This window comes from Penaeus chinensis, chromosome 16, assembly GCF_019202785.1.
Source record: "Penaeus chinensis breed Huanghai No. 1 chromosome 16, ASM1920278v2, whole genome shotgun sequence".
Taxonomy (NCBI): Eukaryota; Metazoa; Arthropoda; class Malacostraca; order Decapoda; family Penaeidae; genus Penaeus; species Penaeus chinensis.
Window position 1 is genome coordinate 36,867,597 of NC_061834.1, and position 22,500 is coordinate 36,890,096.

Sequence of the window (22,500 nt, forward strand, 5' to 3'; positions counted from 1 at the left end):
TCTACTTTCACGGTGTCCAAGGAGGAGTCGGAAGTGCCGTAAATGCTGACAAACGCACGGTCGGCATCGGGGAATTCCTGTTGGAATTATAGAGGAATTAAGTGCCTCCTGCTTCCTTCCTTTCAACCTAAGAATTGAAACTTATGAATAAATCTACGATGGGTTTTTAAACCGTATTCTTTAATTACTTTAATATCTGAAATCAGACTTAGGGTGACTTTAGTACCAAGGATCGCGTCACTCAGTACTGCGATGTCCTCGGCATGTGGCAGAGAACTCGCCCACAAAATCCTAGCAGGACAAAAATTAGGACCTCAATACAAACGAATCCTCAGAAACTTTTAAGAAATGCCCATGTTGCTAGAATGTGTAGGGCAGCGGTTTGTTGTTCTTTGCCGAAGCGTCAACAGGCTCGGTGGTGTCGAGGAATGTTCTGGCAATATTTTGGCAAAACCAATACCCGGAAAAAATAATAAATGTAACAAAAACAACAACTTAACTTCCAAATTGACAAGAAACTCCTTACAATTACAAAGCTTACCTGTGGATTCGCAGGTTTTATAACATAGTCCACCCCTTCTCCAATGGCCTTCACTGTCCCAAATCCTGGATGAACATGGTACTCCAAACTACCCAACTTAACGTGTTCTTCTTTAACACGAGTAGAGAAGAACTTAGCTAACACAGGGATATAAGGATTTATAGGCCTACATCCCGCTAGTGTAGGCCTATCACATGCGGAAACAGGCGAGTACAGCTTCTGTGCTAATCTCTCATATCTGTTCAAATTACGGTTGATTCTCATTAAACGACCCACATTCCTGCTCAGCGAGTTCATACTTAACCGACCAAGTGAGTACGAATGCGATGAACAAACGAATAAAGTGGATAAAAGGAGAGAAAGAGAGAGAAATCCCAATGTTGTTTTCCTCTCGAAACTCGTGCTTGTGTAACTCGCAAGGGAAGGTTACGAAACCGGGCATGCGGTAGCGTAGAGTTATATATGTACACACACGCGCACACACACACACACATATATGTATGTGTATATATATGTATATATTTGTGTATATGTGTATATATACATATATATTTGTGTATATGTGTATATATACATATATATACATATATATATACATATATATGTATATATATATGTATATATGTATATATATATCATATATATATATATATATATATATATATATATATATATATATATATATATATATATATATATATTTGTGTGTATATATATGTATATATAACATATATATGCATATATATACACACAAATAAATATATGATATATATATATATGCATATATACATATATATACACATATGTATGTATATATATATGTATATATACATATATATATATGTATATATACATATATACATATATATGTATATATACATACATATATACATATATATGTATCTATATGTACATATGTATATATATTATCTATCTATCTGTCTATCTATCTATCTATCTATATCTATATATATATATTATACACACATATATATGATGTATATATATGCATATATACATATATATATACATATGTATGTATATATATGTATCTATACATATATATACATATGTATGTATATATGTATATATACATATATATGTATATATACATATATATACATATATATGCATATATATATATCTATATATATTTGTGTGTGTGTGATATATATGATATAAATATATTTATTAATATATTTATATATTTATTTATTCATCTGTGTGCATGCTTGTTTGCTGTGCTTGCAGATTTGCGTTTCTGTATTCAATGATGCTCCCCTCTCCCTTCGGACAAAAATCGAAAATCATGTACCCAGTATCCATTTCAGAACTGATATCCGATCATCCAAAGTAATGAAATAAAAAAAGATACAAAAGATCTCGTACTTTTACAATGAAGAGTAAAAGGGGGAAAAAAGCATTTCAGAGTGTTCAAAAGAGCATAGTTGCATGCGGATTCTGCATGCGGATTCGGGACGGACTTACACGAACGCCTCGAAACAATAACACCACGATACCATCTCAGTGTTTTAGGTGGGTGGTGCGTGTTTTCTTCTCTTTTTTCGTTCTTCGGGCCTTACATGGGATAGAAGGGAAAGAAAATGATGTAAATGTATGTGTCAGAGTGTGGAGTAGCATTGTAAAGATGTTTTTGATATTATTTAACGTGTTCAACGCCATTTTTTGGAAACGTTTCTTATTTTCTGACTTTGAGGTCTTGCCAATTTCAGTTGTTTTTCTTTGCCAGTAGTTGTGTTTGTCATTTGATTGATCTCTTGCAATAAAGCATAATTCGCCACAAGTGCTGGTTGTCCTACAGGATTGTGGCAGTAACAATTCATTTAAAATTCAAATTTCTTGATATGAGTGTTTAATTTCCGTGAAGATGCTTAACCATAGCGTACCAAGAGTCTTTTAAATAACAACCCAAATTTGTGTAGAATAATTATATCGATAATCATAATACAGATGGGCGCTTAAAGCCATGAAGAATGTAACAAAAGACATCACATTTTCCTCACTCATTCTGAAGTTTTGATGGTGAGTGAGTCTCATAATCACTGTTCATTTGCCAAAGGTCTAAAGGTCTTAACTGAACAATTACTGGTTGATATGGTGATTTATGATGAGTCTGTTATAATTTCATTCATGTTTAGCTTTGCTATTATGTATATTTACTCAGGGAATTAACATAACTTATTTAACCTTCTTCTTTGGTATATTTAAGATGCTTTTTAATTTATCCAACAATGATAGGAGATCTGGATTTCATAAGATGATACGTTTTCCATATCTAAACTGTAAGATAGTCAATATTACCACAACTGATGCTGTAGACAGTAATGTGTGGTTATACATATTGGAATGCTTATTTATATCGCTTGGACTATTTACTTATCTGACTATGAATTGTCAGAGAGACTGACACACTTCATCTAGCCAGGGTATACATGGTTGAACTCTGCTTGCCTTTACCAGAGTACAACCTTTTGAGGCAGTGGCATTACTGGGCTTGGGTATGGATTTGCAGACTTACCTTTACTGTGTAAAATCCTTTATTTTTAATGAATAGTGTTATTTTGCATTTATTTTATGACCATTCTATTTCCACAACCTTAGGTGAACCTAGTCAAAACATTTACTTAGATTATAAACAGAATTTCTAAGTATTTGCTCAGAGGAGGCCTTGTTACTGAACATTTATATCCCAAGTCTCTCCCTCCTATCCCTCCCTCCCTCCCTCCCTCCCTCCCTCCCTCCCTCCCTCCCTCCCTCCCTCCCTCCCTCCCTCTCCTCTCTCTCTCTTCTCTCTCTCTCTCTCTCTCTCTCTCTCTCTCTCTCTCTCCCCCTCCCTCCTCCCCCTCCCTCCCTCCCTCCCTCTCTCCCTCCCTCTCTCTCTCTCTCTCTCTCTCTCTCTCTCTCTCTCTCTCTCTCTCTCTCTCTCTCTCTCTCTCTCTCTCTCTCTCTCTCTCTCTCTTCTCTCCTCTCTTCTCTCTCTCACTCTCCTCTCCCTCCCTGCTCCATCCCTCCCTCCCTCCCTCCCTCGCCTCCATCCCTCCCTCCCTCCCTCCCTCCCTCCCTCCCTCCCCCCTCCCTCCTCCCTCCCCTCCCCCTCACTCTCCCCCTCCCACTCCCCCTCTCCCCCCTCCCTCCCACTTCCTCCTTCCATCACTCCCTCCTTCCCTCACATCTCCCCCTCCCTCCCTCCCTCCCCTCTCACCCTCTCCCCCTCCCTCCCCTCCCTCCCTCCCTCCCCTCTCCCCCTCCCTCCCTCCCTCCCCTCTCTCACTCCCTCCCTCCCCTCTCCCCCTCCCTCCCTCCCTCCCCTCTCACCCTCTCCCCCTCCCTCCCCTCCCTCCCTCCCTCCCCTCTCCCCCTCCCTCCCTCCCTCCCCTCTCCTCACTCCCTCCCTCCCCTCCTCCCCCTCCCTCCATCACTCCATACCTCTCTTTTTTCTCAAATTTATGAGGCAATGATTAAAATGATAAGGATTTTTTTTTTCAAATGAAGTTCATTCCTTAATTTTCATATGCATTTTATACTTTTTCTTTCATTTTTTCTCAGTGTCAGGTATGTTGATATAAGACAGCTTTCATACTGAGTAACCTTCAAAGTTCCTTTATTTTGTCCCCAGGTCATGAATAATGTCAGAAGTGCAGTGTCCTGACCGCGGCATGATTGCACGGCAGAACTGTCCAGACCAGGGATGTTTCCGAGGTTTCTGTCCAGCATCATCTCCTGGCGCTCTGTTGCAATCCTGGCATTCATTGCATGTTTGTCACAGGTAGGCTGTTTGGTGGGAGCTTTGTAGTAAGTGGTAACTCTGTGTGTTATATATGATTAGTGTGTGATAAGTGATGAGTGTTTACTAATTATCAAGGGTATAATAAGTGTTTAGTGTGTGGTGAATGTATAAGTAGTTCATAGTAAATGGTAAGTGCATATTGAGTGTGAAATGCGTTGTGGTTTTATGCAGATTGCGTAATGAAGTAAGTGTGTTGCAGGTGGTTATTGTATAATTAGTGGTGAGGGTATAATAATTACATGATATGTGGTGACTAGTAAGTGTATAAATAGTGTGTGGTATGTGATGAGGGCATAAGAAGTGGATAAAACAAGTACTGTAATGATTTACATTACACCCATGCACCATTCCTTGTCTCTGCAGGTAACCAACCTCATCCTGACATGGCAACTAAAGCAGCGACACCAGGCAGCGGCAGACCTGGCATTGGGCGGTGGAGTGAGTGGTTTAGGAATCAGGTCTGCGGTCAAGAGTCATCACATGCTATCTAGGAGGCGAGACCATCATCTAGGGCAGAAGGTAATATAATTGCTGAGACCCAAGGCTTAGTTTAATCATTTCATTGTTGATATACACTGTATATCATTTTGGGTGAGACTTTTGATTGTGTACATTGTGCACAAATGATAGTCCCGTCCAAGTTCCTGCAACACACAGAGGGGATAATGGAGGCACACTGGTATGGACACTTTGGGAGTCACTGCATTAAAGAGTAGAAAATGTCATAGAGTTGTGAGAAGAAATTGAAGTGATCATATTAAAAAAGTTAATTATGAGATGCCAGGACTAAACTTCCCTTCCAAACCCGACAGCTTTCAGATGAGCACGAGGCCATCCTCTCACGCATTGCCCACTGGAGTGTGCTGGATGGCTCGGGGGAATACAGGGTGTCGCTGGGCGTCCTCAGGGGGTCTGCACTCGAGGCTGGACCAGGGGGGGAAGGAGGGCTAGAGGGGAGGGAGGATTCAGCTTCGTTGGATGGCCAGGGACTCACCCTTGTCACCCAGTGCTCGCTTGCCAGGCTTAACCGTCTGCCAGAGCTTGTGCGTCAGTGGCAGGTAGGTTGATGATTGCTGTTGTCTGCATGGCTGGTGGGCTTTAGTAATCAGCTTGTTTGTAATCATCTGGTTGATTAAGATTAATTAATCTAATTTAATTCTAGCTTTTATTAAATGTAATTGCATTAGCGCTCATACTTTTACAAAAATATTAATTCTGTGTCAGTATTTCTGATGCTTGAAAAAAAACTTTAGTACATTGGTTAAATTAAATCCATTTAAATCCCAGTAAATTGTGATTTAACTGGATAACAAGAAATCCCCCATGGAAATGCTAATGTACTATTTTTGTAATTAGTCATATTTTTTCTTAATTTATGTAATGGTAAGTTCATTAGACTACTAAAGTGTTGATATTATTTATAAGAAATTTGAGTACCAAGAGACCAGTTTTAGGTACAGTAAAATCCTGCTGAAGAATTCCCCCAAAATAAGATTATTATTGTAGTGACAATGAATAAGTATATAAAGTTATGTAAGATTTTAGTAGTCAAGGATGGTCATTGAAGAATCTTAGATTTACCATGACAGGTTTTAGAGCAAAAAGTTAATACAAAGATTTACATTCCAGGGACCAATCTCAGTGGCAGTATTTGCACTGAGTGGGGAAGTACAGGCAGTGGTGCAGGTGTTCCATCTCCTTCGAAGGTGCCATGCTAACATCAAGGAGAATGTAACGTTTAGCCTCATTTTCCCCCTGAACTCCCCCACGTCCCCTCACCTGGCACCAACAGCTGACACAACCCCATGTGATAACATCTTCTCGGAGCTGGAACATGTGAACTACGACTTCAAGGGCATCCAGTACCCAAACAACCTACTGAGGAATGTAGCAAGAAAGGCCACATCGACGAACCTCATGATGGTCATTGATATAGACATGACGCCAAGCCCAGGTCTTCATAAGGCCTTCACTGCGTATGCAAAAGACAATCACCTTTATGATGAAAATGCAAGTGAGGAGAAGACAGTGTGGGTGGTGCCAGCATATGAACTGAAGGAGGGGACTCCAATACCCAGTTCCAAAGTGGAGTTGCTGAATCTCCGGGAGCAGGGAAGCGCTCGTATCTTCTACCAGGAGTTGTGCCTGAAGTGTCAAGTGAGTCGAGTGTTTTTTGTGTTTGTAGAGTTTTTGTTCTCTTATATGCTTTAATTATTTAAAGGAGAGGATCTGAAACTTTTCTTCCTTTTGTTTTCATGAAATACATTGATTTTCAGAAATACACTGATTATGCCACATGGGAGAAAAGTACAGATGTAAAGGAGGGTCGAGTTGACGCACTCTACGATGTGATATGGCAGGACCCCTGGGAACCCTTTTATATAGGTCGGACAAATGTGCCATTCTATGATGAACGGTTCAGACAGTATGGCTTTAATCGCATTAGTCAGGTGAGTTCTCTACGCTGTTGGTCAGATGAGAAATATTCTTTGGTGGTTCTTAGGAGTATATTTTAAGACATGATTAGTATATATTGAGAAATAAAACAAGTATGTCAATAGATAAAGGTAAAAAACCCAGTGATTTTGAAATACGGAGTGAGAAGAATCTTTGCACAAGACTGCCACTTGATGGTCACTCTTGTGAAGGCCTTTGATAAGCAGTCATTTGGTAAAAATGTTTGATTCAGTACTATGGGCTTTGGGTAAGTAGATCCCATGACTCTTGAATATTTAACATAATTATGAGGAATTCAATAATCTGGCTTGGAATAATGTTTGCTATTGTGCTTCAGTTATCAATAAGTTGCCATAAAGGAAAATATTTAAACTGGATTTTTTTATTAACATTAAAAGTTGTAAGTATTTGACTCTTCATCAGAACTGTTTGATTCCTTTTTTGTAATATTTACAGTCCAGTAATGTATTTTACTCATATTTCAGGTGTGTGAACTACACGTGGCTGGGTATCGCTTTGTGGTGCTGGACTCTGCGTTTGTGGTACATGAAGGTTTCAAGACCTCAAGCAACTTTCACAGTTCAAAAGACATGGAGCAGGAGAAGAACCGCGTCCTCTTCAGACAGTTCAAAGGAGAGCTGAAGGAGAAATATCCAGAGTCCTCCAGAAGATGTTATTAGCACAGCAAGGTTGCAGGACATTGTAGCTGGGCATTAGCAAACTGTGGGTGCTGTGGAGGTAATGTGTGGTGTTGGGAACCTTCAAAAGTACTTCTTACAAACCAAAGAACATCTGTGTGTACTCATAAACACTTGTATAATCTGTGGTTGTTTTGGAAATTGTCTTTCATGGGAAAGATAGAATGCATGAGTATATTTTTGGTGGTTAAAAGTTTATGGTGAGGAATAAAAGAAAAAGAAAATAAAGAGAGAGAGAGAGAAAGAGGCAAGAACATTATATATAAAAAAAAAGACAGAGTAAGCGTTTATTGTATGAATTACCTAAGGTGCTGAGACAGTGATGTCTGAATATAAAAAAGACTGAATAAGTCAGTTATGGCATGTATAGTGTTAGACAAAAAGGGTTATAAGAGTCCTGAATAACTCTACCTGAATCTCATAAGTGATCTGAATAGTTGGCTCAGAAAAAAATATTGGTAGTTTTTCTCGTTTTTTTTTTCTTTTTTCTTTTTTAAGAAAAAATATCAAGACTCAAAAAGAAAAAGTACACAAATTCTGTTGTACAGATACCTGTGAGTCGTGTGAAGCTAGTTTTTATATAGGCTTAATGTGAACTTGGAGTTATGTTTTATGATATACATATTTATCATGAATGGAGTTTCATCCACATCCTATGCACAGAGAGACCAGCAGATGTTAACTTTGAATGTTTGGCAGAAGCCAAATTGTCTATGTATTCTGTTATGCATCTTTTCTTTTGATGCAGATGCAGGAAAAAGCAACTGTATTAGAATTTCTTTTTTCTTTTTGGTTAATTTTCATTCATAAAACAAGTAATCTGGTACATTGACTATCCTGAGGTAATTTAATGTTAGGTAATTTCAGATTTTGTCTTTATGAAATTGTAAATAATTTTGATAATACTCATTTTATGGTGTATATTCGTGCACTGAAGACAGATTTGTGCTTTATGTTAAGTATCTAATGATGTGCATGTCTTAAGTAAGGCGGCATGTGAATATAGTATTTTTGAGTCAATGTAAGACACTATCTTAAGTCTATCTTAAGAAAAAGAAATAGTGAAAAAAACCCAAAATTATGCTTTGTGGTTTCATTTTTGAAGTCTTGGTCATTGTATATTTTTGATGTTTAATATCTTGATCTGTTTTGAACCTAGTGCCGCTAGGATACATGCCGTACCCATCATGAGTTCAATTTATTAGTTGTCTGGTGGCTCTACAAGTAGTAAGTTACCAAGGAGTCCATTGTCAATGCTACTTATCTCACCTGTTTGGCTTTTTCCTTAGTATTCGGAAATATTCTAATTTATCTTATATTGCTATTAGTCATGTTGATAATATAATGATTATAACAATAATAATTACATCAGGATTGTTGGCATTAGTGTAAAAAAGGTGACATCAGGTGTGGTCACAAGCTCTATGAATTGACTCCTTGGTGGCTGAGCACTTGTGGACCATTTAAATGTAGTGTTTACTAGAGTGAACACTATATTTTCGTAGCAGCATTGGGTTAATACAGATAATACAGTGGTTTTAACATTATTATGAAGCATTGTTGTTCTTAATAATTCTTTAAATTCTCATTTTGAAAAGTTTGATCATTTGGGACATCAAAGAAACCAAAGCAGAATTGAAAGTCAGAATTCTTCAATTTGTTAAGAGTTCTTGTCGGTTGTATTACTTAGGACGATACTCTCTTATTTACACAATTTACAATTTTTTTTTTTATATATGCCTATTTACATGTTAACAGTCTTTTCTTTTATGCCAATGTATTTGCATTTATATATTTTTTTAAGGTCATTCTTTTGAAACTTAACCTGGGGGATGATTTTTATAGAGAGTTAGGTGTGTACAGTTGGTCGTATACAGTGTCAAAGGCTCACTATCCCTTTATTACAAAATAAGCATCTGACAGCATTTGGAATTCCAGATACAACCAAAGAATTGACAAGCAATGTATCTTTATTTTGTGAGAGATTTTTTTTCTTCGTTTATTTTGTCCATCAACAGAAAAGGGGAACTTAGCATGTCTCTCTGAGCCTTGCTATATCCTTTATTGATTGTATTTTAACTAGTCTTCATTATGCAGTTGATAGGTAAGGTATCTGCAACTGCACAGCAAATATAATAGGACTACTTCATTACAGTTTAAGATAGTTTAATTGCATATCTACATAGGCAGGTTGAAGATATTGACGAAATTGTGTTCTTAATAGAAAATAATGTATTTTTTTCTTCTAATAAATACCATTGTTGTGGTTATGTTTTTAAAAGTTTCATTTGTTTCGAAGTATATTTTTGAAAAGAGCTAATGTTTCAGGGTAATTTGGTAAGTTAGCTCTTGAATAACTTTACTGTTTACTTCTCATTTACTGTGCATTATGTCAGATGATATTTTTAACGTTGTTTGCACAGCTCTTTTTGTAAAACGGCTGTACAGAAATATAAATATATGTTTTGAATTATTATAAATCCGATTTTACGAATTGATTAATACCTACCTATACTTTGGCAATGGTCCTCTTATCCTCTGGTAATACATAGGGTGGTAAATTGACTGAATTAAATGAGTGTGGTGCTGCTTTATATATATATATATATATATATATATATATATATTAATATAATATAATATAATATAAATATAAATATAAATATAAATATAATATAATATAATATAATATAATATAATATAATATAATATAATATATATAATATAAATATGTAAATATGCATATATATAAATATATAAATATGTAAATATGCATATATATAAATATATAAATATATGAATATATATATGTATAATATAAAAATATATATATGATATAAATATATATATATATATATGTATAAATATATATATGTATATATATATATATATATATATATAATATAAATATGTAAATATGTATATATATAAATATATGAATATATATATATATATATAATATAATATAAATATGTAAATATGTATATATATAAATATATGAATATATATATATAAATATATATATATATATATATATATATATATATATATATATATATATATATATATATATATATATATATATATATATATGTACATACATATATATGTATATATATATGTATGTACATGCTTATATATATATATATATATATATATATATATATATATATATATATATATATATATATATATATATATATATATATATGTACATGTATAAATGTATATATACATATATGTATGTATATGTACATATATATGTATATGTATATATATGTATGTATATATATATATATATATATATATATATATATGTATGTATGCATATGTATATATGTATAATATATGTGTATATATATGCATATATACATATACATATGTATATGTGTATATATGTATACATATATGTATATATATGTATATATATGTAAATATATGTATATATATGTATATATATGTAAATATATGTATATCTATGTATATCTATGTATATACATGTAAATATATGTATATCTATGTATATATTTTTGTGTATATATATTTGTATATATGTATATATATGTATATATGTGTATATATATGTATATATATACAAATATATATATATATATATATATATATATATATGTACATATATACACATGTACATATATACACATTACATACGCAAACACACACACACACACACACACACACACACACACACACACACACACACACACACACACACACACACACACACACACACACACACACACACACATATATATGTGTACACATATACACACACATATATCCCCCAATCCCTCGCTCGCTGTTGTCGTGGGGGCCTTAGGAGACGAGGACTGGTACCCAATGCTAGGAATCTCCCCTGCCTTGGGCTTCAGCCCTCGACTCAACTAATCTTGCATGGTTTTCTCCCTTCCCCTTTCTGATTTCCATTCATTCTTCAGCCCCTTCCACTATCCACTTCCTGAGGTATGAGGGGCGTGTTGAAAGGATGAGAGGCTGACTTTGTGCCTGAACGGCCTTGGGGAGCCATGAACAGTATTCCCCTATTTAGTTGTCTAGCCCTTACCCCTCAAAGGAACCCTGAGTGGTGGACTGTTTACTCCCCCCAACTTACTCTAGGTTTACCATGGCCAGTAATGAAGATTTTATACCCTTATTATGAGCAATGAGACTTGCCCCTTCACCAGATAGCCCCCCTCCCCCCCCGACTCGAATTCTCCCATTGCCCCGACCCCAGGCTTTCCTTTGAACATGACTCTGAACACTGCCACTACTACCCCCCTCCTCAATGCCTACTATCCTCCCAGGTCAACGCTCAACCTCCAGGAGAATCCTACTCTCCCAACATTCTCAACTTCATCCCCTCTACCCTCACATCAACTAAGCCATCCACCCTCATTGCGACTCTACAACCTTTTTGTCTACCAGTGTGTGGTGCAGCGGTAGCAATCTCGTTCAACAATATTGCTGACCTGCTTTCAAATTCTCAACGCCAATGGATGGTAACCCCGGTCATTCCTTGCACACAGGGGGTCATTTAGAATATCTGAAGTACTCTATTTAGCCAGGCATAATGGGACCAATTTTTCGTTTGCAATCGTTTTCATGTCTTGACCCCTCTCTGTGCTTCCTTTCTCTCCATTAACACTTCCATTGGTCAGTTCTAGGCCGCTTTCCCTATAGTGACCGCTTTCCAAATGTACCACTTCTTAATCCGCATTTCCCGAAACTCAAGACCTTATACCTCCATATGTGTTCCATGGTGGGATTCTGAGTGCGCCCAAGTGCTTCGCTCAAAACGGGCAGCCTCGAACAGGTATCGCCACAAACGAGGCACTCCTAATCAGCTATCAGCCCTTACCCCCTTTGAGAACATTACAGTAAAACAACTATCTGGCGGAATTATGTTTCCTCAATTACATCTACATCTGTTTCAGCTGTCTGGCATCTGATCCATAAACTATCAGGCAAACATCCCCCCCCCCACCCCTCCCGTCCTCAATATTCAAGATTCTCTCATCTCTGAACCTGTGCAAGTCGCTAATGAACTGGGTGACTAATTCAGCTCTCAACTTTCTCAACACTTCTCCATTAAGACCACCAGAGAACGCACCCCCACCATCACTCTGTAGTCTGCCGAGTCCTATAATGCTCTTTTTTCTTCTTCTGAAACCAACGGTCGTGCCGCAACACCACAAAGGCTCCGACACCTTCCGTCTTCCTCACTATCCTTCCAAGTAACTATTTTAAACCACATATGGATGGCAGGAAATGTTCATTCTCATTGGCGAGTTCTTATCCTCCCCTTATTTATAAATATATACTTTAAATTTTTAAAACAGCACAGACGAAAATAAATGATGAAGAACACAACAGAGAGAGAGAGATAGAGGAAAGTTTGGGAGAGAGGGGGGAGGGAGGGAGGGAGGGAGGGAGGGAGAGAGAGAGAGAGAGAGAGAGAGAGAGAGAGAGAGAGAGAGAGAGAGAGAGAGAGAGAGAGAGAGAGAGAGAGAGAGAGAGAGAGAGAGAGAGAGAGAGAGAGAGAGAGAGAGAGAGAGAGAGAGAGAGATAAGGAAAGTGGAAGGGAGGGAGAGAGAGACTGAGACTATCATTACTACTACTAATAATGAGAGATTTGGAAACAGCAAAAGAGAGCGTAGAGGAGACAGTAGATAGACGATAAAGATAAAGGAACCTTCTTTGATTAGAAGTGACGAAAGAAGTGTCAGAAAAATCAAATCTTGGGCAAGTACCTTTTTTTAATTACATGAATGATATCTTAGAATAACCATGTAATTCAACGTTAATAAATATATTTATTTTAAAGATAAGAAACACTGAATTTAGATCATATTCATTCCAGTGATAATAATTCTCAATAAGAATTTCATCGATCAAGAACAGTGGGTACGCATTAGTTATAAAGAAATCTTTAAGAAAAATAATTTCATCATGAAAAATTGACCAGTTGCTACACAGGTTGCAGGCTCGAGTGATTAGGAATTTGATGCTGTTAATTTGTATAAATGTGGGATGTAACTGAGGAAGTGAAGTCCGAGGCCAGTGAAGGTTGGCTTTCGGTAAATGCTTGTGTGGAAGGTGCCGTTATTAGCGGTGACTAGCGTGTCTAAAAACGGTAATTGTGATTGTTTACTTGGATCTCACAGGTAAATTTGATGCTAGGGTGTTTCGAGTTGAGATTAGTCAGAAAAAGGTTAACGTGGATGGGTGTTTGAAAAGGAGAAAGATGCCATCGATATATCAACGATAATGGACGGCTTTAAACTCAGACGGGCATTGTTCAAGCCAGTTTTGTTCAGCACAGGAATGCATTGGCGCAGGAAAGGCCTAATGGGGACCCCATGGCTGCACCGTCTGTTCGGCTATATAAACAATCACAAAATTTGAAAACCGAGTAATGGTCTGCAATTTCAATTTCTGAAGCGGGAAATCACAAAAAAAAGAAAAAAAAAAAAAAGAAGAAAAAAGAAGATACTGCAATAACTAAAGACCTGAATGACATTGTATCACTGTTGAAAACTACATCTTCACTGCACTTCATTTGTATTTGTAGATTAACCAACGATAAAGTAGTTGATACACAGCGTAGACAGCATCCATAACAAAAAAAAAAAAAAAAAAAAAAACTTCTGAATCTAGGAATTGATGTGTAGAAAAAAGTGGATATGGATAAAGTTATATTCAATTTCTTTGACAAAATTCTCACTGAAGAACAGTTTAGACTACTGTTTGCCCCCGAGAGAGGGAGAAAGAGAGAGGAAAAGAAAGAGAGAAAGAGAGAGAGAGAGAACGAGAAAACGAGATGAAAGACAAAATAAACCCATGTAATTGCAAATAAACACAAAACACGGAAAACACAAGTAGAAATTTTCTTCTCAGTTCTTGGCTGAACATAGTTCTTACCATCATCAGCAATGCAATATTTAATTAAAACCACGAAGGGAAGAACATGAAAATCCATGAATATTCTGAAGGCCTTTTCGCTGCACTGCTTCTTCAGGCATGAAGAAGCAACACAGCGAAGCGATCTCAGGCATATTTGCGTATTTTCTTGTTCTTAACTTAACTTTGGTCAGCCTGAAACACTTTCGTTTCCACACTTGCGTCGGTTCAGGGACAAAAAGTTCAGGACACAGAAGCTGTCACGGCCGTGAATCCTCTCGAGTGGCCGCTAGACTGCCACGGAGGACGGAATGCGCCGGCCGGGCACCAGCGAGAAAACCCCCTGCAGCGCCCTCTGGCGGAACCGCTGGTTCAGACCCACGAAGACGACGGGGTCCAGGGCGAAGTGGAGGCGGTAGACCGCATGGACGATCACGAAGGAAGGTTCCGTCCAACTGACGTCCATGAGATGCATGGTGACGTGGGGGACGTCCAGGAGGAGGTTCATGAGGATGAGGACGCACAGCGAGAGGCTGATCTGGTCCCAGCCGGGGTTCCGCGCCTCGGCGCCCTGCCTCGCGCACCGCCGGAAGCCCATCTGTCGGGGGAGAGCAGACGGCGTCGCCTCACTCGGAAACCTCGAGTCACTAACAAAGCACATCCAATAAAGACGGGACTGGAAAACAAATGAGAAAAAAACACTCACGATGGAAACCATGATGCAGTAGGCAGTCAGTATAATGATTATCGGCACCAAGTAGAACACGACATACAGTGCTTTTCCAGCAGTGCTTTTGCTGGGATCTATTATTTCGTATTTCTGAGAGAGAGAGAGATTACATTTGTAACGAAAGAAAACAAACAGGATCAGAATGGATGGGTATGTAGGCACACATTCAGCTTTCCTCTACAAGTAAAAATATATCAGTGCGTTTTCCGGTTTACCAGGAACAGGAAGGCCAACGTCAGCGTCAGGACAGCAGGCAGAGTGAGCGCGACTTCGACCGCCACAACCACAGTCGACCTGGACCACAGCTTGTACTTCAGCGGGAAACACACGGCTATCAGTCTGCAAGGAGGAGGGACTCGTGGGAAGGTCTTACGTCACTCACTCTTTGGTCTCTACGAATTGACTCAAGAGTGCACGAACTGTCACTTTACTTCGGCTGAAGAGGACTCTTTGTGAAGCTCGAAATGTCACGTCTTTTGTTCTCATTGTCAATTTCATTCGTGTATGCATACTGCACTACGAAATTATATTGCACCATATTGCAGAGAGAGAGAGAGAGAGAAGGGAAGTGTGTGAGATAGTGATCGAGGGAGAGGGAGGAGCGAGAGGCGAAAGACGTAGACCGGTCGACTACCTGTACACGGCGATCACCGCCAGCGTCATCTGGTCGATGCACGCAGCTATGTAGTACAGGGCCACGAAGGCCAGCTCGGTCGCCGGTTCGGCCCGCCTGGCCTGCAGGAAAAGGAGCTCAAGCACGGCGGCCCCCGGCAGGGCGAGCGAGCACAGGAAGGCGTTGGCTGCGAAGAGCGAGCACAGCTGGATCTTCGTCCCTGCTTGCGTCTTGTCACAGGTCTTCAGACACCACAAGCAGACGATGCTGCCTGGAACGGGAAAACTGACGTGACAGTGTCTGTGCACGAGATATTCGCTCAATGTGTGTGTACCGTCGTAGAGAAATATCTCACACCCACTGGTCACGGCGTCTCACCCAAGACACCGCAGGCGCACACCAGCATCTCGAAGGCCAGGCTGTACGCTTTCCACTGCGCCGCCAGGTTGCAGACGGTGCGGTTGGTGCAGTTGAGCATCGCGCGGGTCTATCAACAATGAGGTTCCGGGTGCCTTGAGCACCCGTATCTCTACGGGAAGCTACATATCAGTGGAAGTTATAATCTACGGGAAGCTACATATCAGTGGAAGTTATAATCTTATAAGCTTCCGATCTGGGACCGGGTCCCTCCTAGGCGCGAGATTACTGCTGCGGCACCACGGTGGGGAAGGACGAAGCTCAGTCCCGTCTGCTGGCCGGGCTCCCGGGTGTGGTTCAGCTTCGCATTTCTGGCTAATCGTTATCCTTAGTTAGAAATGTGTACACATACTCACACACAGACATAGACGTACACAAAAACACACACATGCATACATGCCTACCACATACACATTATATACGATTATGTATATATACATATAATATACATTTCAATCTAAACACGTGTGCACTTTAGTGAAAGTGAAAACATGAAAGAAATGACCCAGAGAACACTATTCATAAGATTTCCCATTATTGATAAATCCAGATTCAAATCTTGTATTCCGGGGAATGTCATCTTAAACAAAAATCTGTTCAATGGAATACCCACAAAAACAGCACTGCTCTTCGTAGGCTACTGGAATGAGCGAGATATAAAATGACATCATAATTAAATGCATTTAAACAAAAATCATGCTTCTGCAACTCTTTGGTAACAAAACCAAGTATCTAACAAGCCAACACCAGGCTTGAAATCTGAATTACCAGATTGACGTTAATTCCCAATCCCAAGAAGAAGAAGAAGAAGAAAAAGAAAAAGAAGAAGAAGAAAGCAGAAAAAGAAAAAAGAAGAAGAAGAAAAAGAAGAAATAACAATTATCTCTTGCTTTCTAACTTATTTTCTTTGAGGCGGAAGCTAAATTTCGATTACACTCTCATTTGCTTTCAAACACGAAGCGAAGTCTAAGTCAGAAGGCAAAAACAGGAACACGATCCCACAGACTAGCCACGTGATCTCTCTCTCGGTACAAAATCATCTCGTAAATTTTATAATCGTTGTGAAGAATATGTAAACTCTAGGTAAAATGTATTTTTTTTTTCTTGGGGGGGGGAGGGGGGGAGTAGAAAATGAGTAAACTATGAATAATCTGTATAATCTTTGCAAACGCATGGTGCATAATGAATATAATCATGATTCTTAACCCGGTGTCAATCTGTAGTCCTTAAAGAGGGTTTAACCTAATGGCACTGTGACAACTGTATTTTATTTGCTGAGAGAAAGAGAGAGAGAGAGAAAGAGAGAGAGAGAGAGAGAGAGAGAGAGAGAGAGAGAGAGAGAGAGAGAGAGAGAGAGAGAGAGAGAGAGGGAGAGAGAGAGAGAGAGGGAGAGAGGGAGAGAGGGAGAGAGTGCTTGTTACCATTAATTGCCTCCTATATCGGACACAGTGAAATAAAGTGAAAGTTTATTCCACATTCCCCTCATGCATACATTTTTTGCCTTGAAAAAGCCCTGTATGCTGGGGCGAAATACCAGCACCAATCTTTTTTTTTGTATTTTTGTCCTTTTGATGTCTTATCGTTGCGTTGCGGTGTTCGTGTTTTGGGATTTAATTAAAAGTATCCGCCACTGACTGCCAACCACTCCCTCACTTACCTTAAACTCTTGCCATGGCGGGACTCTCCAACTTAAATGTGATTTTTTTTGGGTTAATATCGTGTCACGTTGGGTCATTACAATGTTAGTGTTTTTCTTATGGTGGGTATGGGCAATTGGGCATCAATACGGCGACCAGGCGACCTCCTGCTCGATCTCTGCCAGTCGCAAAACCTGATTGCCTCGGAGCTCGAGTGCGACCCTGACCGGGACAGCCAGATTTATTCTTTTCGACAAAGTTCATACGCGAAGAGTTAAATGCAGCTTCAAGAAATCACTTTTTTAAGAACATCTAGTTTGATAACAGTGAGCTCGCTTTTGAAACTATTTTAAAATTTGTCAATTTGTGGGTAAGAGAGATATTTTCTTCACGAGCGACTTCCAATTTCCAAACAAGTTTATTTGCGATTGGGCAAACTTCTTCTTGGTGTTTAAATGAGAGATGGGCCAAGGGAAAGGGTAGAAACTGATGAATCAAAATTTGGAAAACGCAAATATAACATAGGTCGCGTAGTTGAAGGTCAGTAGATTTTCGTCATTAGTGATTATCGGAAGGCATATAACTGTTTGCAGGAGGGCTGTCAACATTTAACTAATAAAAATAAAAATTGACCTTTTAACGTTTCACATATATATTCCAAGATTGATATTGACAGCCAGTGCCATCCATCCCCCCCCCCCCCATCCTTCAACCCTCGGTTCCCATCCCTCATTAAAAACAGGCAACGAAAGAACAGAGGAACAAGTAATGATGAAGATAACAGAAACGGTCACGCCAGATGGGTGCCGCGAGAGCGAGGGCTGGCTCACTCAGAAGGATTTGGTTGGGAAATGGCACTCAAACAAAACAGGAGACTTTAACGGGGTGAATGTGACAAAAGAAGTTCGACACGAAAAAAAGAGAGAAAAAAATCGACCTTATTGGAATTATTGGGGAATTTTGACACGAAAGAAAATGGCCACATACTGGCATATAGTGTTTAAAAATACGGATGTGCGTATTTTTAAACACTACTGATATGTAGCTTCCTGTGTAGATACGATCGCCCAAGGCACCTAGAACTTCAGTGTTGGTAGGCCCGCGCGATGTACAGCTGCACCAACTGCACCAGCTACACCAACTGCAACCAGGCGGCGCAGTGGAAAGCGTGGGTTCTGGCCTTCGAGATGCTGGTGTGTGCCTTCGGTGCCTTGGGTGAGTGGCCGTGACCGCTGCATTTTGTGCAGAGAGAGAGAGAGAGCCCCCTGGGATTTTCTAGCCAGTGACAAGGCAAGGACGCCGGGAGCGAATCCACTGTGGAGGACAGCAGAGCCTCGGGCGTGAAAGGAGAAACACACCCCACATGTAAAATATACATATGTGTGTGTGTGTGCCACTACTGACTAAACGTCGCCCTTCTACCTTGCCAAGCGAATCAAGACTGATTACTGAAGTACCATAGGTGGAGAAAAAGATCGAGCGTTTTTTTCTGCTGTTGAAGTTTATTTCCAAGAGACGTCTCCAAGGTAACAGGAAATAGCCGAGAAATCGGGCGTTTCAAAAACTTCAGTTGCAGAAGTGAAAAGAAAACTCGATGATTTGGAAAAAAATTAACACAATTAAAGAGGAAAGTATGGAAGAAATTCTGCCTCCTCTCCTAAACAGCACAGAATGCTTGGAAGAACGTCTCACACACACACAATCAATGTAGTGCGCGCACATCAGTATTTCTAAACACTATATGCCAGTATGTGGTCATTTTCTTTCGTGGTGAACAGCAGTGATCGTAAGTACGGCTCACAACAACAAGTTATGGTTACCACGCAGACGAGTCTTGGGTAAGTGCCGAGTGCGGGGAGGTCACGGCGCCGACAAGCCCTGTGGGGGCGGAAGGCTGGTGAGAATGACTTGAGCCCGAAGGAGCGAGGGCACGTCTGTCGAGGTCAAACAAGGTCAGATAACTCTTCAGCTACTTCTCGCTGAAACGATGGTTCTTTCCTGGACCTCGAGCCACGTGGCAAGCAGCCACGCGGTGTTTCATAAACAAATCGTGGTTATGTACACGGTATATTGCTCGGTCACCTACTAACGCCTCGCCCTCGAGGCGCCTTAGACCTGCCTGAAGGGCGACCCAACTTGGCTGGTACAGACTTGCTAGTCACTTCGTTCTCGCGTTGTCCCTGGTGCATCTTCGTGGCTGCTCGTCCTTGTCGTCTTCTTCATCCTGGTCCCTGGTAAATCCGTCCGTCCTCGACGTCCACACGTCCTCGAAGGTCTCGCACAGGTCTTCCTTGACTTCGGAATCGTCCAGACCTCCTCGTAGTCCTCGTCCAGGCCTAACTCGCGGGGTACTCGCCCAAATGCACGTCCGCGCAGATCTCGTCCAGGTCCTTCTCGGCTGCGCGCTCGTACAGACGTCCTCGTAATCTTCGTCGGGATTTACGGGCGTCCGGGCAGGAAGCGTCCTCTACGGCATCTCAAGGCGGCTGATACCTGTGCTGACGAGCTCCAGAAGTTTGACCGAATCTGTGGGCGTCCAGGCAGGCGGCACCCGTCCACAGCATCATGGGGCGACTGGTACCTGCGCTGGCGAGTTCCTGGTCCCACACTGGATCTACGGGCGTCCTGACAGGCAGCGCATATATATATATATATATATATATATATATATATATATATATATATATACATATATATATATATATATATATATATATATATATATATATGTGTGTGTGTGTGTATACATATATTTATACATATATATATATATATATATATATATATATATATATATATATACTCGTACACACACACACTCACACACATATATATATATATATATATATATATATATATATATATATATATATATATATATATATATATATATATGCGCTGCCTGTCAGGACGCCCGTAGATCCAGTGTGGATATATATATATATATATATATATATATATATGCATGCTTTTCATAATTATTGTTCGACGCATTATGCCTAGAAATAAAAACACGTCTAATAATGTTTTCTTTTAATAATGTTTTTTATTTTTTTATATACCATGTTGAAAAAATAAGATTGTTTTGGGTCAACATTTCTCAATATCTTTTCAAAAAAAGAGATACTCCCAGTTTTGTCAGGTTGGTTTGTGTTAAAAAAATAAAATAAAAATAGGAAAGAAATAGTGTGATAGCACTACTAAATGTTTCTCTAAGAGAGAGCGAAAGAGAGAAATATGTGTCTTACACATCATACCTGGCTACATACATTTAGAATTTGTTGTTTCACTTTTTTTCTCTTTGTAATATCTAATAGTTAAGATTGCATGGTGTAGCTCCCTGCCAAACAGCCAAACATGTTGAATCATGGATAATCATGGCAATAGAGTGCTTGATGGGGCTGGAAACAGTATGGCATAAAAAACCCAGAAATCAGAGAAAAGGCCCGCCGGTACATTGGGCATTTTGCCATATCGAGATTATTGATTTATATTTGACGTGATAATACCAGATTATGAATTCATGTTTTCTTTTTTTTAATTTCATTGAAAGTTCCAGTGAGCGAACATCCCGCGCACAGACACTGTCACGTCTCTTTTCCCGTTCCAGGCAGCATCGTCTGCTTGTGGTATCTGAAGACCTGTGACAAGACGCAAGCAGGGACGAAGATCCAGCTGTGCTCGCTCTTCGCAGCCAACGCCTTCCTGTGCTCGCTCGCCCTGCCGGGGGCCGCCGTGCTTGAGCTCCTTTTCCTGCAGGATAGGCGGGCCAAACTGGCGACCGAGCAGGCCTTCATAGCTCTGCACTACATAGCTGCGTGCATCGACCAGTTGGCGCTGGCGGTGATCGCCGTGTACAGGTAGTCGACCGGTCTACTTCTCTCTGTCTCTCGCCTCTCGCTCCTCCCTCTCCCTCGATCACTATCTCACACACTTCCCTTCTCTCTCTCTCTCTGCAATATGGCGCAGTATAATTTCGTAGTGCAGTATGCATACACGAATGAAAATGACAATGAGAACAAAAGACGTGACATTTCGAGCTTCACAAGGAATCCTCTTCAGCCGAAGTAAAGTGACAGTTCGTGCACTCTTGAGTCAATTCGTAGAGACCAAAGAGTGAGTGACGTAAGACCTTCCCACGAGTCCCTCCTCCTTGCAGACTGATAGCCGTGTGTTTCCCGCTGAAGTACAAGCTGTGGTCCAGGTCGACTGTGGTTGCGGCGGTCGAAGTCGCTGTCACTCTGCCTGTTGTGCTGACGCTAATGTTGGCCTTCCTGTTGCAGGTAAATTAGGAAACGCATTGATATATTTTTACTTGTAGAGGAAAGCTGAAAGTGTGCTTATATATTCTCATCCATTCTGATCTTGTTTGTTTTTCTTCGTTACTAATGTATCTCTCTCTCTCTCGTTCAGAATGACAGAATACTAGATCCCTGCAATAGCACTGTTTTAAAAGCACTGTATGGCGTGTTCTACTTGGTGCCGATAATCATCATACTGACTGCCTACTGCATCATGGTTTCCATCGTGAGTGTTTGTCCCCATTTGTTTTCCAGTCCCGTCTTTATTGGATGTGCTTTGTTAGTGACTCGAGGTTTCCGAGTGAGGCGACGCCGTCTGCTCTCCCCCGACAGATGGGCTTCCGGCGGTGCGCGAGGCAGGGCGCCGAGGCGCGGAACCC

At 39.9% G+C, this 22,500-nt stretch overlaps 4 protein-coding genes across 7 annotated transcripts in view; 2 read left to right on the top strand and 2 right to left on the bottom strand.

The window, feature by feature from the left end:
• LOC125033593 (protein FAM185A-like) overlaps positions 1 to 948 on the bottom strand; it is a 4,513-nt gene extending 3,565 nt beyond the window's left edge. Inside the window, exons 1-2 of the mRNA XM_047625244.1 lie at positions 542 to 948; positions 1 to 77 (exon numbers count right to left, since the gene is read on the bottom strand). The exon at positions 1 to 77 is cut by the window's left edge and continues 92 nt beyond it. Coding sequence (XP_047481200.1) covers positions 1 to 77; positions 542 to 838 — 374 coding nt within the window. The 5' untranslated portion in view covers positions 839 to 948. The remainder of the gene's footprint in view (positions 78 to 541) is intronic.
• A 1,025-nt stretch (positions 949 to 1,973) lies between these two features.
• LOC125033345 (beta-1,4-glucuronyltransferase 1-like) lies at positions 1,974 to 9,984 on the top strand. Of its 3 annotated transcripts, none has more exons than XM_047624763.1 (7): positions 1,974 to 2,077; positions 4,179 to 4,328; positions 4,713 to 4,868; positions 5,162 to 5,407; positions 5,979 to 6,506; positions 6,626 to 6,799; positions 7,292 to 9,984. In XM_047624763.1, exons 2-7 carry the CDS (start codon positions 4,251 to 4,253, stop codon positions 7,484 to 7,486), a joined length of 1,377 nt encoding a protein of 458 aa, XP_047480719.1. In that variant the 5' UTR covers positions 1,974 to 2,077; positions 4,179 to 4,250; the 3' UTR covers positions 7,487 to 9,984. The 3 variants fall into 3 exon arrangements, with proteins under 3 accessions (XP_047480719.1, XP_047480721.1, XP_047480720.1); XM_047624765.1 differs by having other exon boundaries at positions 2,018 to 2,084; XM_047624764.1 differs by having other exon boundaries at positions 2,057 to 2,156.
• A 4,070-nt stretch (positions 9,985 to 14,054) lies between these two features.
• On the bottom strand, positions 14,055 to 17,203 carry LOC125033566. 2 transcript variants are annotated; one of them, XM_047625181.1, is made up of 5 exons: positions 16,144 to 17,203; positions 15,787 to 16,036; positions 15,368 to 15,491; positions 15,129 to 15,242; positions 14,129 to 15,020 (listed from the first exon to the last, which is right to left on the bottom strand). In XM_047625181.1, exons 1-5 carry the CDS (start codon positions 16,241 to 16,243, stop codon positions 14,712 to 14,714), a joined length of 897 nt encoding a protein of 298 aa, XP_047481137.1. In that variant the 5' UTR covers positions 16,244 to 17,203; the 3' UTR covers positions 14,129 to 14,711. The 2 variants fall into 2 exon arrangements, with proteins under 2 accessions (XP_047481138.1, XP_047481137.1); XM_047625182.1 differs by lacking the exon at positions 15,129 to 15,242 and having other exon boundaries at positions 14,055 to 15,098.
• Positions 17,204 to 17,393: 190 nt separating this feature from the next.
• Positions 17,394 to 22,500, top strand: part of LOC125033173 — a 5,541-nt gene continuing 434 nt past the window's right edge. The window contains exons 1-5 of the mRNA XM_047624526.1: positions 17,394 to 19,034; positions 21,430 to 21,679; positions 21,979 to 22,102; positions 22,233 to 22,346; positions 22,454 to 22,500. The exon at positions 22,454 to 22,500 is cut by the window's right edge and continues 434 nt beyond it. Coding sequence (XP_047480482.1) covers positions 18,926 to 19,034; positions 21,430 to 21,679; positions 21,979 to 22,102; positions 22,233 to 22,346; positions 22,454 to 22,500 — 644 coding nt within the window. The 5' untranslated portion in view covers positions 17,394 to 18,925. The remainder of the gene's footprint in view (positions 19,035 to 21,429; positions 21,680 to 21,978; positions 22,103 to 22,232; positions 22,347 to 22,453) is intronic.